Source organism: Sciurus vulgaris (assembly GCF_902686455.1).
Source record: "Sciurus vulgaris genome assembly, chromosome: 4".
Classification (NCBI taxonomy): Eukaryota; Metazoa; Chordata; class Mammalia; order Rodentia; family Sciuridae; genus Sciurus; species Sciurus vulgaris.
The window spans coordinates 185,050,505-185,067,153 of NC_136464.1; the positions used below are offsets into that span (position 1 = coordinate 185,050,505).

Sequence of the window (16,649 nt, forward strand, 5' to 3'; positions counted from 1 at the left end):
TAACGCAACTAACTGCACCCTGCTCTTTGACAAACCCACGTGTACTCACTAGATGCAGCCAAAGACACTCACGCTGGAAGTGCCCCTGGGACTTGGCCAGCAGCAGGGGAATGCTGGGGGGTCAGGTGAGCACTAGTTTCCCCCAGGAGTATTTGGCTGTGTTGTCATAAGGTTCCTTCTGCCTTAATTCACTAAGTAGTGATTCCTGAATGGCATCCTTACCAGGAGGCTGGGATGCCAGTGACTTCAGGGCCACAGGGCTTCAATAGAGACAGTAAGCTAGGTTGTAGCTGCACTGAGCCACATGCTGCTACAGGCATGGGATCAAGAGGAAGGGCCAGGAGAGGGTCTGGGCCAGGAGAGGGTCTGGCCCAGGATCTGCAAGCTGGGCAAGCCACCTCCTGCTTGTTCCAGGGGCAGCTGTGGCACTCCACCTACCTATAGCCCTGCAGGATGTTAGCTGTGGCTCCCGTGGTGCTTTCCTCAACTCCAAGGACCTCAGCTGTCACACATCTGGCTAATGGAGTCCCACTCTTAGGTTCCTCCTGTGCAGTCTGGTTTTGGGGTGCAGGGCCAGCTCACATCCTAGACTGCTAAACCAAATATCCAGTCTGGACATCGGCACTATCAAATTATTTTTTCAGACTTAGACACCAGTGGGACAACATCTTTTCTCTTCATTTTAATACTGCTAGGGTTTGGATGAGGTGTCTTCCAAAAGCTCATGTGTGAGACGATGCGAGGTTTAGAGGAGAAACTATTGAATCATAAAAGCCTTCATCCAATCACTGAATTAATCCCCTGATAGGGATTAACTGAGTGGTAACTGAAGGCAGGTGGGGTGTGGCTGTAAGAGGTGGATTCCTGGGGGCGTGGCCTTGGGGTACAGATTTTGTATTTGGTGAATGGAGCCTCTCTCTGCTTCCTGATCGTCATGTGAGCCACTTCTCTCTGCCACACTCTTCTGCCATGATGTTCGGTCTCACCTTGAGCCCTGAGGAATACTGCCTCCTGTCTGTGGATTGAGACCTCTGAAACCGTGAGCCCCAGATAAACTTTTCCTCCTAAAATTGTTCTGGTCGGGTCTTTCAGTCACAGTAACGAAAAAGCTGACTGAAACACTGACTGAAGAGCCACCATTGGAAACTTTAATATAAAGTTTTCATCAGAAGCTGCATGCGTGTGTGGGCCCCATGGCTGCTCCTTCCTCAGCTCCCTGGCTTCTGGCACTTCGTCCTGGGATCCAGCAGTTCCCATGTGGAGGCAGTGCTGCTTCTGTCCTAGAGAAGGAAAGTTTAGGTCCTGAGTAGACAGCAGGTCACCTGACTCAAGGGTGACGGTGACAGCAGCCAGGTTCAGGTGAAGGAAAAGAAGCACCTGCTGCCTGGAGAGGCACGTTGCTGTCCTCCAGAAGGCCAGTGGGGCAGGGGAGGCTGAGCAGGACCTGGGCCCAGGCCCTTCCGCCCTTCCACGGTGGGACGCAGTGGGTCTCTAGCCTGCCAGCCCCCTCTGGGGAGCTGCTCTCACCTTAATGTTGATGCCGTGCGTGGCAAGGTCCTGCCGCAGTGCATCACACGCCTCCAGCAAGGGCCGCCTCTCCTGGAGCATTTGTCGCCTGGCCTCCCCCGTGGCCTCAGGTGTGGCCAGTGCATACTGCCGGACCTTTAGCCGGAAGCGCACCAGCTCATCTACCACGCTGTGCAGAGTGGCCGCACTGCTGTCTCCTGGAATGCACTGAGCGCAAGGCCACATTGCAGTGTGCAGCAAGCCAGCATCCCTGCTGGGGACCCTCATGGGGATGAGCCATGGGGGTCTGGCTGCAGTCTGTCAGCCAAGCTGACACGCACTCAGGAGGAAGGGCCCTGGAGCCCGGCCCCACCAAGGCCTCGGGAGCAATGTGGGGATGAGCAAGGAGGTGGGACGGCACCTCAGCTCCACAATATCCTGTCATCTGAGGAGGGTCCAGGAGTCTGAGCCCGAGGTACTCATGAAGACAAAGCCACCCACTGTAACCAGACATTCAGGAGGTGTAGAGGGTGAATGGCTTGCTGTGTGTCCATGTGCATGTAGGCACATTTCAACAGAGCTGTAACCAGCAGCCTGTGACCAGCTGAGTAAACGTCACCAAAAATGGGGCTCCCTGTGGAAAACCTGATTTAGACAGAAGTCATGCTCCCTCATTCCTACTGTGGAGATGGAATCAAACCACGTTTTATAACTTTGGGGTCAAAGATCATAGCTTCATACAACCCTCAATCGCTACTTCCATGATAAAAGATGACTTTGGTTGCCACGGAAATGTAAGCCTGAAGTGGACCCAGACAGCAGCCTTAAGGTGGGGGAAGTGAATGAGTTATTTTGACAAGTGTCAGGCACAAGTTGGCCATGTGTTTTTTACTTAACATACTCTGGAAAGCCTTGTCTGAAAATGAACATACATGCTGCAAAATCCGGTCGCCTTACGCCATTAGAGACTTGTGTCCAGACAGACCTGGACTCTAGTAAGGTGAGTCAGTCGACCAGGTTATGGGCAGGTACCTAAGGGAGCCAGACTTGGGAGCTGCTCTGGAGACCTTGTAGCCCTCTGTTAAGAGCCAAGGAATTCATAGTAGCAAAAGTCCAGACAGATGTGCCAGGCTTGGGCACAGAGAGCATCCTGGACCAGGGACCAGGACCCAGTTCCTAAGCAGTGAGATGCTCTTGAGTACAGGCCACTAAGCAAAAACAGTCCCCTGTTAAAGCAGTAAATGGCTCTGCCCCCAAAGCCAGCAGAAGACCCTAGCAGAGACGAAAGGCTCTGCAGTGACGGGGCTGCAGCACAGCTCGAGAGAGCAGGGTTCAGCCCACCTGGACAAGGACCCTGCACACCTGCAGTACCGGCCTTTCCACATTAGCAGGGAAAGCGTGTGCAGAATGGCCTTCCTGAACGTCCTGAAATTGCTGCATGTAGCAGTGTGAGGTAGGCAAGGAAGAAGGGACCTTGCATGGGGCCTCAGCCCCAGAGGGTGTCTGTGCAGTGGGCAACTCCAGGGGCAGGGTTCCTGCACTGAGGGGTGAGGTGGGCACGCGCACAGGGCTGGCAGCTGTCTGGGGTGGGGCCGAGAGGCAGCTCTTTCCTGGTCAGAGGGTCTCCTATGGAAAGGGACAGGGCAGGGGTGGGCCCTGGGCCACAGTTAACATAGATGGATATGGTAGGGTCCTGTCTGTAAGTGGCTTCAGGGGCATGTACACCCCAGCTTGGCACCCTGCAAGGTCTGGCGCTGCCAGCTCACTCTGCCCTGTCTGCATATCTGGAAATCTACAGAAATGAAAGGGCTCTCAGAGCAGCCTGCAGAGCTGCAGCCCCATGCTTGGAACTCCACGAGGACATCCAGGGGAGGAGGGGAGGCTCCACCAGCCAGGCGAGCATGGAAGACAAGATTCAGCTCGCCGAACCCAACAGGGAGCTGAGGCCCAGCTAGTTCCCAGGACTCAGGCCTCCCACTTAAAGGGAAGGAGCACATCACAGTGAAGCCTGGCAGTCTTTGCCCTAATGCTGTGGTCCATGTGTCACCAGAAAAGGACACGTGGGCCTGGCTCTGCCGTTCCTGCCAGTGATGCACAGCCAACATCGTGGACTAGACCAGAAAAGTCCCAGCACACCTGGGCGGACGCCGGGAAGGCCCTCCCTGGGGCAGGTGGGGAAGCCCAGAGGGTGCCTGAGACCAGAGTGCTGGTGGTGGCCACACCACGGTCTCGCACTCAGGCCTCAGCACTCTCAGACGACTAGGGGAAAGGTGTTCCCATCCTGTACGTGTGACCCTTCTGTAATTCCTGAGTCTCCAAACAAGTGACTGCAGCTCAGGCTCTGGCTCTGCGCATACGTCAGCCCTCGGCAGCCTCAGTGAGGTATCGGCTTGAGTGGGGTTATTTTTTGAGAAAAGTAACACATTTTAAAGCAATAAAATGTTAATTTGGTATTACAGTTATCCTTAAAATGAGCGTTTAAAAAGGAAAACTGCTATTGTACCATCATGTAGGTATTCCAGAAGTAGCTTTTGGGGAGTGAGGGGAGGGAAGGGTGCAGGGGAGAGGTAAAGATTGACATCATTACCCTAGGTACTTGGGTGTGATCTCACGAGCAGTGTGACTCTACATCATGTAAGACCAGAGAAGTGAACAAGTGTGCTCCGTTCATGGACAATAATCGAAATGCATTGTTGTCATGTTTTACTAATTAGAACAAATAAAAATTTTTTTTTAAAAAAGATAGGGCATACCTGCTGATTTGCTAGAGAAATTCCAGTAGTCTCAAAAAACTGTTCAATGTAGGAGACGATGGCACCAAACACTGCAGGGCTCCTGGGGCCACCAGGCTCCTGGAAGATAGGGACCACGAAGGCTCTTAGAGCAGCCGAGGGCCAGGCAGAGCAAGGGTCAGCAGCCTTAAGCGCGGCTCCTGGGTGGCCCCTTCCTCTGTGAACTGAGAACACAGCTTGCCCCGGAACCTCTGTCTCTCTGGCAAACCACACCGCCTGGGATGTGCTGTGCAGCTCAGTGCATCAGTTCACCCATCTCAGGCTCCTGTGGGTTAAGCATGGCCACGGCTAAGGGGAGGGTGATGGGAATGGGGCTGGATTTCTGATTTGAACTTGAAAGAGAAACCCTGAAAGGTGTGGTGGGCACCAGTGCACAGGCCCTGTGACAACAGAGCTTTTACTCCTGGGAACCCTGGAGAGGCAGAGGCTGGGGCAGAACGCTCAGCGGTCCCCTGATCTCTCCCCAGACGCCCTCATGACCAGGGACTGCAGATGTGAACCCCTGGTTCCTGGTGATGTCATGGCACTGAGGTAAGAGGGGGTATTATCTTTAAACAGCGAAGAGAGTGCTGTGAGTGGAGTGGGCGGTAAGAACTCCTCTGAGGTTCAAGCACACTTTGAACCTGAAGAGGTGGCCAAAGAGCTAGTTCTGCAGGTGTCCTGGAGGCCCAGAAAAGGCTGAGACCCGTCAGGTGGCCAGCAGAGTTGGGGTCCCAGTGCACAACCATGCTCCAATTCCATCACATTCCAAGCCATGGAGAGGGTTGCCCAGCGCCTGTGGTGGCAGCCATGCCCTCTGTGCCTCGGTATTCCTGTAGGTACCTCTGGAGGCATGAGAGTGCTGTGTCCACCAACGCCAGGGGAGTGCCAGAGTCCTGCAGGAGGAAGGGCTCACGGTGCATGCCAGTTGCTGCAGCTACGAGACAAGTCTCTGCAGACAGATGCAGAGTTAGCACCTGCTCCTTCCTTATGAGAAACGCCTGACCTGTCACCCAGCAGAGGGATGGAGGCCTGTGTCCTTCAAGTTACCTTAGTGACTGCCCTGAGCTGTCGGTTCCCGTGGTGCACGAGGTCCAGGATGGTGTCAACGGCCCTGGGTGTGTCGAAGTCATCTGCCAGTGCTGCCTGCACAGTCCCCTTGGTGCTGGCGAGCCTGCAGAGCAGGAGGGGTCACCTACACCAAAAGAGCGCAGCAAGGACCTGGGCTGGCCAGGCACGCCCTATGCGAAGCTCCAACCCTTCCCCAGGAAGGGCTAAGCATTTTACTGCGGGGACCCTTCCTAGGTCACATGCCCAGTCTCAGCGGAATCGCATAAATAACATCAGCTGCAAGCCATTGTGCAGGCACAAACACTGGGGTCTGAGGCACAGCACACAATGGGGCATTTCCTCGGTGGCTTCAGACTCTGGTGAAAAGTGATGACGTGAGACCACAGCTGCACCTCAACTGGCTTACGTGCAAAGGCGGGAGCACGCCTCCGGAGAGGCTGGCAGGTGCAGGCTGGGGGACCACAGGCCTGAGCCCTCACACGGCCCTCTCTGACACGGCGATGGTGAGGGTCACTGGAACGTGGAGAAGCCCGGCCCTGGAGGAAGCACCCCAGAAGCAGAGAGAAGTACAAGTGCCCAGCTGCCAGCTCAGGTGGGCTCACCACAGGGATAAGAAGGGGGCCACACAGGCCTGCCCGGGAGCTCCTGGTGGCCTCTGTTCCAGACACCAGGTCCCAACAGCCGTGACTTTCAGCTCTGTACACAGAGAACACATGGCCAGAGCTACTCTGGGCAGCAGGGCTCTGAGGCCTAGAGTTGCAGATGGCCTTGCCTGGACCAGGACAGGGACAGCCTCTTCCCCTCAGGGTCCTGCCCTCATGGCAGGGCTCAGATCCTGCGCCAGCCACCCCGGAGCCTAGGCTGCCCCATCCCCTGCTACTCCAGACCCCTCCCTCTCCAGAATCTATGAACCAGCAGTCTGTCCTCACCGTGCCCCTCGGTGACAGCCTCTGCTACCTCCTCTCAGCCCTGACAGGCCAGCTCTCCCCGGTGCCTCTCCTGCCTTCCTCCACACGTGGTCTCCCACGTGCTCCTGACACAGGTGCTGTCCCTGTCCTGCCCTCTCCATGTGCTGCCCTCTTCAATGTGCTGGCCACTTCCCTTGCTGCCACTGGGGTCCTGGTCTCCCTTCCCCCTCTGCTGGCACTTGGTGGTGCCCTCTCCTGCCCCATGCCTTTCAGACTCGCTTTTGGACATGTAAAAGGACAGCTCTGGCATTAGTGAGCAGCAGTGATGGCTGCTTCTGGGCCAGCACACAAGCTGCCAAGAGAAGGCCCTTGGGCACAGAACCATTAGGAGAGAGATGGTTGCTGCTGGCCAGCCTAGCCCGGTGATGATGCAGAGAGGCCCTCTGCTGACCCAGGGGGAGAAGTAAATACTGTTTGAGCCACTGCTATTCAGGCTATTTTGCCACCAAGCACAGCCGGACCTTTCCTGCCTCACTGCAAGTGATCATCCTCTATGCCTGAGTTTCCTTCCTGTGCCTCCTGCTTCAGTGAGCAGGGCCTTATTACCCAAGACATTAACCTGTACTCCCTCCCGCCCCGCCATGGATGGGTCCAGACACCACCTCTGCACCTAGGCCCACTGTTCTGGGCAGCCAGCCAGCTGAAGTGGCAGGCAGTCCCGGCCCCATGAACTCCACGAGTCCAGGTGCTTCATCTTCCTTGGAATTCCTTGGGGAGGGTGTGTCCCAGTAATGTCCCTTCTCCAGGGAGAGCCCTAGTGTCCAGTGACTTCAGTTTCTCCCCTCCAAGAGCACTCCACCAAACCCCCAGACTTCTGCATGTCTAGTGGACGGAATGAGCGAGCCTGGTCACTGCACGGAGGCGGCAGGATTGGAGCTGTTCCATGGAGTGCACCTACCAAGTGTGGGAGCCCGTCGTCCCGCTCACTGTCCACCCCCGAGGCAGGGCCTGGTCTCCAGCCCTCGGCCCGCTCTTCCTCAGACAACAGTAGGGCACCGGGGGTTGGGGCTGGTGGGCTGGGTGTCCTCGAGTTACAGCTGACACACTTGTTAGTTCCTGACGGGTTTTGTTTTTGTCACGGAGACCTGTGTGCCCACCATGCTGTGATGTGCCCATTTCCTTAATGGTGAACTCATCATTGTACCTGAGCATCTTCCTCCAACTGTGAAGTCAGTTACGGGAACACCACTCTGCCAAGCTAGGGCAGAACCAGTCCAGGTGTGTGCGTTCTTTACGACCTTCACAGTCACCCGAAAAACCCAGCACCACCACAGGCTTGTCCAGTGAGGGGTGCTGCAAGCTGGGAATGTCCTGCTTCCATACCACCTCTATTCTCTGGCCAGTGGCCCAGGTGTGGCACCCAGAGGAGTGCTAGCTGACATCAGGGCACCCTGGCTGTGGGCCTACCTCTCCCACAGCATGTCCTCCCTGATGGGCTCACAGGTCAACTGCCCCTTCACGTAGGCACGTGCATCTTCAACAAAAGAGGCCAGCCCCAGCAGGAGGTGCCTGGCTTCCAGCATGGTGCTGTCACAGTAGTTGATGGCTGAGAAGGAAGATGGTCACTGAGGAGAGGCCCAGCAGAGGCCCATCCTCACAGCATGCAGAGAACAGGACACCCCCACCACAAGGTCCCCCACCCCTGAAGGACAGGTGGCCCACAGAAAACTTCCACCAAGGGTTTGTTTAAACGACAGACGTGAGGGCAGACAGAACAACTGGCTTGGGACTGGGGTGTCCTGATGCTTCTAAGTTCCCTTCCAACAGCTGGACCTTACAGACATGAAAGCAACCACGGACCAAGGCAGGGCTGATTCACCACTGGCCTGAGCTCTGCTGTCCCCAGATGCTGTCCTTCCCAAGTTAGGAATGAAATCCCGTGGTTCCAGGCTCTAGAGGCCACACTCCCGGCTCACCTGACCTGTAGCTGCTGCACATGCAGAAGAGCCGGAAGACATCGGGGGAGAATGTCTGCAGAAAGTCCTGGAAAGGGAGGAATAGGCAGAGCATGTGTCGCTTGGGGATCTGAGCAGTGACCACAAGTGAGCTAGGTGGTCCAAACAGTGAGAAATCAGGAACTGTTATGAAAGCACTTGCTTTGCCTCCAAACTTTCCTGACCACTTTTTTCTTAATGATTTCTCCCATGGAGTTCTCTTTGTTCAGTTTCACCTCTGTGCGAAAGACAGGATAAAAAGCCCACCTGCCCTACAAGTCCTGCTGACCAGTCTCAGGGGAGATGACTGCTGCCGTCAGCCCTGGGGACTTGCGTCTGTGATGTGAAGACGCAGGGGCCCATCTGCTGCCAGGTGAGCTAGTACTTGATAAGCACAGGGCTGTGCACAGGGAGGAATGGAGAGGAAGAGGCAGGAGCCACACCAGCAGCTGGCCACATGTGGGGGAAGAGACAGTCTAGGAAAGGCACGGCCAAAGTCAGAAGGAGCTGACATCAAGGCTTGAGCTCAGCATCCCAAAAAGGAGCGAGGGCCCGTTTACCTCACAGAACACTGAGGTCAGGATGCACCGAGTGTTTCTTGAAGAGGAGACCATCCTGCCTCGGCTCCCAACAAATCTCTTCTAACAGATCATTTACAGAATGCCTGCACACAGCGACACTGCCCTATTAGGAAAGACAACCTGACCTGGCAAAGCTGAGTAGAGAGAGGGGCCCTCAGAGCGGCCAGCATCCAACAAAACCTCCCCATGTGGTGGGCAGCACTCCAGAGACAGGGCAGAGTGGGAAGGGGGAAAGGCTGTCCCGGGAAAGGAACCAGGGGCTCCTGATCGTCCCCTACCAGGTTCGCTCTGGGACACAGCCCTAAAGCTTCTCATCAGGCCTGCCTGGCCTCTGCCTGAAGCTCCCAGAGCCCCTGCAGGAGAGCTGCTGGTTACATTGTTGCAGTCTTGTCTCCAGATCACCCACTGATGTGGCAACAACATGAGGGAGCCCCACAGGGGCTGCTGTTAACCTGCAGTCCACAGCCCTTCCTCATCTGGGGCACCTCCCAGAGCTGGCCCACCTACCACTGGGTAAGACGGGTCCCCCAAGGTGCCAGCAGGAGTGCACAGGAGGCTGTTCATGGAGACCAGTTCACACTACTTGATAAAGTGGAAACGCTGTTCCAATACCGGACCACCAGCAACTCCCCGAGAAAGCTGAATGGGAGGCCTCCCGGGAGGAGCGGCGCAGCCTCACCTGCTCCTGCCCAGGAAGGCTGTCTGGTGGCTGCTGGGTTGATGAGGAAGGAGACTGCAGACTCAGCTGCTTGGGCTTGATCCTTCCTCGGGCGAAGGGGTCTTCCTTCACCAGGTGGGAACCCCCCACACCTGCTTGGGGTTCTCTGTGCCTGAGGCGGGAGTTGTTCTCTTCTAGGGGTGGCGTTCCCCAGGAGGTTGTGGGCCAGTCCCCCGTCCAGGGGTTCTTGACCTCCTGGGGCCATGGTGGAAACTTGGGGGAGGGGTCTGCGTGAGTTAAGTAGTCGCAGGCCAGTTTCAACCACCTCTCACTGAAATGTGACACTTCCTCCCATGAGCACAGTCGGCAACTGATTGCAGCAGACGATCGGGGCTTGGAATGCCGGCCAGGGCTGTAGACACCGCCCCACGGTAGTGTGTGTTGCTGGTGGCACTGTAGTACAGCCAGCCAGCTGCAGACTGCTAGGGCACATCCGCAGGGCCCCTGTGAGCCTGTCTTCATGTAAACACTGTGCTGCGGGGAAGGGTGCAGGGAGCCCGGGTTGCCTCTGTGTGTGTGTGCAGCCACGTCCAGTCTGACTCTCATCAGTGATGACCCTGGCATTTCAAGTGCCACCTGTCCATCTCCCATGTGCTCTTTCCCAAACTGTAGAAAAACAAGATCATTTCTTTATCCCCAACAGCCACTCAACTCTTTTGAGACACTTTGTCCAAAGTGCCATGCACGCCGCTGCAGACCTGACTCACTCGTGTGGTCACATTCTGGTTTTCAGCCCAGCCTGCCTCCTATGGAAATCCCCATGTCTGTGGAACCATGCTGCTCCCAGGCAATGCGTGTCCCAAGGGAGCACGCTGAGAGATGAGCAGAGAAATGAGGAGCACTGTATAGCCCTCATCACTTGCAGCATGCCTGGAGGTGACAAAACTGTGGGCACAAAAAGATGAGGCCTGGAGAGCTGAAAACCACGCCCTCCAAGTCGCATCGAAGGTGCACCTGCCCCACCCTGAACCTTGCTGCAGAGCCGAGGACTGTCCTGGGTGCTGTGCCCACCAAGCACTCCGACCCGTTTTAACCCTTGAATGGTGCCTCCTGGCGTGCCACCAGGCCCTTTGCGTGGGCTTGTGTCCTCCAGAACCACTGTCTTATCTTACAGTTCTGGGGAAAGGTCCTGGTGTGCTGGTCCCCACACGTGTGCAGCACAAGGGCTCGGGCCGAGTCTAGGGCTGGAGAGTGTGGCTGGCTTCTAGCTGGCACGTGTCAGGGTTTCTCTGCTACCCTCTCTGACTGTCCCGTGTTGAGTGACTTCCCCGGCATTCCTTCCTGTGAGCGTAGACATGAACTGCCTCAGCCCAGAGCGATCTGCCTCGTGCTGGAGTGACTTCCTTTATTCTGTCAGGAAAGCCTCTTCCAGCAGCTGTGCCAGGCAAGCATGGCACTGCTCTGTTCTGTCTGGCACGTGAGGGCACAAGCCGTCTGCACAAGGGCAGAAGCTAGGTTTGCCTCCTGTGAGCCTCTGGGGCGCCTGGGCCCAACTGTCCGCAGACGTGGTGGTGGCAGTGGCAGTGGTGCTTGGGGACCTAAGCCCTGAAATCCATCCTTCTCCTGCTCTGTTCCTTCGGTGGTAGGGACCTAGACCCTGTTTGCTTTCTGCTCACATTGGTGGCCTTAATCATGCCATCTTAAAACTATAATGTTAGGGGCATTGCATCTTTGATGAATTTCTCCAGCTTAAATTTTGCTTCCATCAGAACAAATAACACCTCCCGTGTTTTCTGGGTAGCCATGTTCTTTGCTTCAGCCTGAGAGGAATCAGGAGGCTTTCCAGGCTTCCTTCCATCTGCAGCAGGGACTCAATCGCAAACCTAGGGACGCCCTCAGCATTCAAGGGTGTTTCTTCTCCCCACCAGGGGGCACTGTTGTTGAGTTACGTAAAGGGTTCAAATGGAAATCCAGAAACTAGTCCTTGGCACTTAGGTCTGTGGACAGTTCCTAAGAGCAACACAGAAAGAGGGGGTTCATCATGGTGACGGAACTGTGACGCTGTCCATGGACAGGAACTTCTTACTGAATGTCTGCTCTGTACCACACAACCGGCCACGGCTGCCAGCAAACTGACACGTGGCTGGAGAGTCTCGGAGGGAGGAGCGCAGCCTGTGGGGAGCTCTGATCATTGGGTGGTGACAGCAATGAGCCCTCAGAGTCACTGCAAGCTCACAGGTAACAGGCGCACATGCGTAGGGAGCCTGCACGGTGGATGACTGGCAGCAGGAGAGCGTTCCTGTCACCCCTGTGCTGGGAGGGGCTCCCGGCACCCGCCCTGGGCCAGCCCCTCACCTGCTCAGCACTTCATTTTTCCCTGCACGTGAACCCACAGCAAAGGTGTTGGTACTGCTCTTCAAAGAAGAAACAACAAAGACTGAGGTGCAGCAACAGGTGAGGTCAGGTTCAGATGGCTGCGCTCAGAGGCTGGGCTCCTTCCACATGAACTCTGACCTTGCAAATTTCCAGGAAGACCTGAGTCTCATGCAGACCATGATACGAGCCTACCTGTGGTCTCCACAGCAATGAGGGTGATAGGGGCTTTCTTCTGCTGGAACCAGAGAGTCAACTCATGCTTAAGGTCCCCGAGAACTACAGGCCCAGGGCAGGCACAGGCTAGCCAAAAAGTCAAAAAATACATCCAGATGAACTCAGCAGCTAACAAAGAAACGTACCTTCACAATCTCACTGCTATTCTGCACCAAATTAACAAGACTAACGTCAATCTGAATGCAAGCCTTCCAGCTTAACGTTGGGGGAGACCTGGGAAGTGGCTTCTCCACACACTGCTGGCAGACATGAGAATCAACACTGAAGCAAGCCGAGTTTCCAGGCTATATAGCACCTGCACCAAGTCTACCTTGAGGCCTCACCCTGAGCACTAATCATTACGGCTGGCACCCTGAATCTACGGGTTCCACTCCCACGATGCAACCAACCACAGACCAGAATCATCTGGGGAAAGCAGTGCCTCTGTGCTGAGCTCAGCACGCCTGACCCTGCCATTGCTCGTGGAGTGTAAAGACCGCATGCCTGGCACAGATGCTTTACTAGGCATAGTAAGTGTCCAGAGATGACCAAAGGTGTGTGGGAGGCTGGACTCAGGTCTTAGCTTTTTAAGGACTCAGCATCCTTAAGAGGCTTGGCATCCCTGGGGGGCCTAGAACCAGTCCCTTGTGCATGCTGAAACAGCACCACAGGCACTTAGTATCCAGCCAAGACATTCACCACCGCATCCTGGGCCACAGAATCAACGTCTCACGTACAAGTCCACAGGAAGGAAATGAATCATGGTATGTCCCTACAGAGAGCCGCTACATGATCATTAAAAAGAGCACTGACTTGGCAATATCTACAAAAATTAAAAAGCACATCCCCTGGCAGAAAACTTGGTATGATTTAAACGACCATCAATGGGAGACCGTTTCAATCCGTCAAGCAGCCACACACGGACACCAGCCACTTGAAAGGATGAGCCAGCTCCACAGGGCAAAGTGACCACGCCAGAGATTCATTATGTGAATAAAGCAAGTGCCAAGTGGCACCAGCACCTGCAGAGAGCATGTCAGCAAAGCATTCTGCAGCCAGGAGAGGGGGTGCGGCCTGTGACCCCAGGAGGACCACAGTTCAGAGCCAGCCTCAGCAACTTGGTGAGGCCCTACGCAACTTAGCAAGACCCTGCCTCAAAGGGCTGCAGATGTGGCTCAGTGGTTAAGTGACCCTGGGTTCAATCCCCAGTGCCAAAAAAAGAAATCTGTAGTGTCACACAGCCTGACTCCCAAGGAGCCTGCCCACCATGGCTGCTTCAGGAGAGGGACCTGGCTAGGGACGCCTGGCAGGATACATGCTCCCCCAGCTTGACCTTTGGGTCTCTGCCATGTGCACTTCTGTGATGAAACCCAGTGCAGCCGGGGCAAGGCACACACGTGAGGCCGGGGGGGAAGAGAACACTGGAGGGACACCCCAGAAACCAAATGCTTGGCAGCGAGCAACAGGGTGGCGCCGTGGGCCACAGGCCTTCCTCCCACCCTGCAGAGTGCGCCCTCCCAGCCTTCGAAGAGCTCCCTGTGCTTGAGAAGTAAACGTGATGGAAGCGGAAAGAGACTCCATCAAACTGGATGTGGCTAAGGAGACCGTCCCGCCGTGGAGAAGAGAAGCGCCACCTGAGACTGCGCTCAGGCTGTGTGGCATGCTGCTGCGGCCACGGAGGGGGGCCCTCCTACAGAGGAGGACCCGGGCCCAGCAGATCCACCAAGCAGGCGACCCGAGCCCCAGCAAATCCACCAAGCAGGCGACCCGAGCCCAGGCCCAGCAAGGAATGGCGGTGACTGCAGGCGGGGCGGGGTTTCTTCCTGGGCTGAGGAAGCCGCCGTCAGGTTGTGACTGTGCGACTGTAGGAACCTGCAAGCCCCCGAACAGCACGAGGGGTGAGCTGTGTTGCCGTGAGGTGTCGTTCTCTGAAATGTAAAGAAGTCTTAACCCTTACTCAGTGGTTTTTCTGTTAACTATGATATTGGCATTAGACTTTGAAACTTAGTTTTTAGATGTTTTAAGATAAAGCAGAAGTCAATAAGATGTTATAAAAAAATGAGCATTTTAGTAAAAAGGGAGAAAAGGTAAAACAGCCCGGTGAGATTACATTTTATTTGAACATACCGAAATGAACTCAAAATATCTGTCTCTTACGTACAGGTCTGCCTCTGCCCCAGCACAGACCTCAAGAGGCCTGGCAAGTATCACTGCAGGTGCCAACGCAGGCAGGTGCCCAGGCCTCCACTCGAAATCCCCACTCTCCTCAAGGGCAGTGAGGCCCCAAAGAAGGTGGGCAGGCAGGACAGTGGCAGGCAGCAGGGACAGAGGCACAGAGGACTGAATCCATGGGTGCGGGAGCCAGTGCAAGAGCCCCGCCTGGCCAGAGCTGGGAGGATGTCACCCCCAGAAAAACAGCTGAGCTGATAATAACCTAAACAGAATCCGTAACTCCACGACGACACTTAAGCCAGACAGAGAAGGTTGAAAATTCATAGAAGAGGCCACAGACCTGGACACGCCTGACTGCTCACACGAAATCCACCAGGGTGGAGCACCAGGCTCAGCGAGGCTGCTGGGAACGAGGCCCCACCTCGGGTCCTCGGTAACCACAAGAGGAAAGGGACCTGCAGCAGAGGGCTCTGGGCGTCCTGGAGCCAAGTAGTCAAACCCAGCACCACTCTTCAAGGGGCCCCAGAGGAAGCAGAGCAAAGGCCAGCGTCACCTGCATGGAACACACTACAGCCTCCTTCAGTCACGGCAAACACAGAAGAAAAGGGGCAAGTGGCACACAAAGAAGCAGGCGGATCCAAAGTGGGATGCCCAACAAGACAAGGGCCCAGTTCCTTCAAGAGTCAGTGGGAAGACAAGGTTAGGGTCAGCTGCACACCAGAAACCTAAGTCAGTGACCATGATTCCTGTGCTTGGAGGGGTTCTGACACACCATATGGCCAGCCTGTGACATCTCGGTGGGTCAAAGAAGCTAGCCATGAAAACAGATGCTGGGTGAGACACAAAGCAGACCTAGCCTCAGAAGCAGGAAGCAGAAGGGTGGCTGCCAGGGATGGTGGCATGGGGAACAGGGAGCTGTCCAGGGGAAGCAGGGCTTTGATCTCACAAGATGGAACATTCTGGAGAGCTGCTACGTGCCTGTGCACACATGCGGCATGCCTGGGCTCTAAGGGGCTACCATGGTCAGTTCCACACCGTGTGAAGACCAGCTTTCCTGAATGATCAAGAATACACAACAGCCAAACGCAACTTGCAAACCTTGATGGATCCTGATTTTACACGAGAAGGAAGTTGTAAAACACGGTTTGGGGACCAATGGAGAAAACAGGTGACACAAAGAAACTGCTGCTGACTTTGCAGGTGCTTGGACGAGGCAGGAAAGCACTCTCGTTTTTTGTAGTTGCACGAGGAACAGGTGTCCCGCTGTCCGCCATGGCCGAACAGCAAGCATAGATACACAGGCACAGGCATACTCCCCACACATGCACTGGGGACGAGACGGTCGCCCAGATGACTGCTGGCATAAGGGTCATCGGGAACTGCTGAGACCCAGCAGACACAAGAGTGGGAGATAGGTTTGCCTGCTGTAAAGGAAACTGCCATTTACAAAAGTCCCGTGTCTGCACCACAAGAGGAGGATTCCAGCGGCAAAGCCACCGTGCAGACAGCAAATCTGCCTTACGAAGCAGCCCTTCCACTTTTCTTTTTTAGGGCCACCCTCCCCTAACCTGCCCCTCCCTTGGGTTAGACTCCTTGGGGTCTTGCTGCCCAGGGCTCCCATGCAGGCACATGCAGGCACATGGTGACAGACCCGTCTTCTCCTGCTAGTCTGTCTGGCCAGTGTCATTTTAGACTACAGCCAGAGGACCTCAGATGGGTGGAGGGTGAGGATGAGTCTCCTCCCCACATAGCAAACCAACGACTGCAGCGTGTGAGGTGGCCTCTGCACGTCACTTTTAACTCTCTCTCTCCTGAAACTCTGATAAAATTGGGAAAACTTAAAATTTGAGAAAGGTGTGTATAAATGATCTTGTGAGGAGCTCTCCTCTCAGCTTACTCAAATTTGATGAGAGGAGCTTTTTGTGGTTGGGTATTTAGGTGACGATGCTCTGGTTACTATCTTTGTTGATTTATTCCACAATTAAAACTAAATTGAGCTTAAAGACAGGTCCGAAGATGGGGTAGCAATCAAACCGTTCTGCACTAGTTCCCCCCACACACTCACAGTCCCTGAACCTTCACCACCACACGGCCTTTCCAGGTTGCCAGCGCTGAGCCTCCCGGAGGCCGGCCAACACCAGACACACAGGCCACACCAGCACGAGGAGGCTGGCCAGGGACACGGGGCCTAGAAAATGCAGCAGCCCAGAGCTAAACTTATGAAAACGAAGTACAAGAAAGAGGTGCCCTTCTGGGAATGCCGAGGGAGACGGGCAAAGGCTGCCAGGCTGCCGTGGGAAGCACAGCGGGAGGTGTGGGCCTGCAGAGGCCAGAGGAGGTGGGGTGTGGAGACAGGAAGAGCACTGTGGCTGGGAGGAGGTGGCAGGGCGGGCAGAGGA

The 16,649-nt window shown here is 55.5% G+C and overlaps 1 protein-coding gene across 5 annotated transcripts in view; it reads right to left on the reverse strand.

Moving 5' to 3' along the window:
- Nucleotides 1-1,126: 1,126 nt before the first annotated feature.
- Nucleotides 1,127-16,649, reverse strand: part of CARS2 (cysteinyl-tRNA synthetase 2, mitochondrial) — a 39,280-nt gene continuing 23,757 nt past the window's right edge. For 3 of the 5 annotated variants that reach the window (XM_079138047.1, XM_079138046.1, XM_079138050.1), the window contains 6 exons: nt 8,233-8,299; nt 7,724-7,862; nt 5,328-5,451; nt 4,260-4,358; nt 1,528-1,734; nt 1,127-1,280 (listed from right to left, as the gene is read on the reverse strand). In XM_079138047.1, the coding sequence (XP_078994173.1) occupies nt 1,209-1,280; nt 1,528-1,734; nt 4,260-4,358; nt 5,328-5,451; nt 7,724-7,862; nt 8,233-8,299 (708 nt within the window). In that variant the 3' untranslated portion in view covers nt 1,127-1,208. Of the gene's footprint in view, nt 1,281-1,527; nt 1,778-4,259; nt 4,359-5,327; nt 5,452-7,723; nt 7,863-8,232; nt 8,300-16,649 lie in introns of those variants that run through there. The other 2 variants (XM_079138049.1, XM_079138048.1) reach the window with 2 other exon arrangements.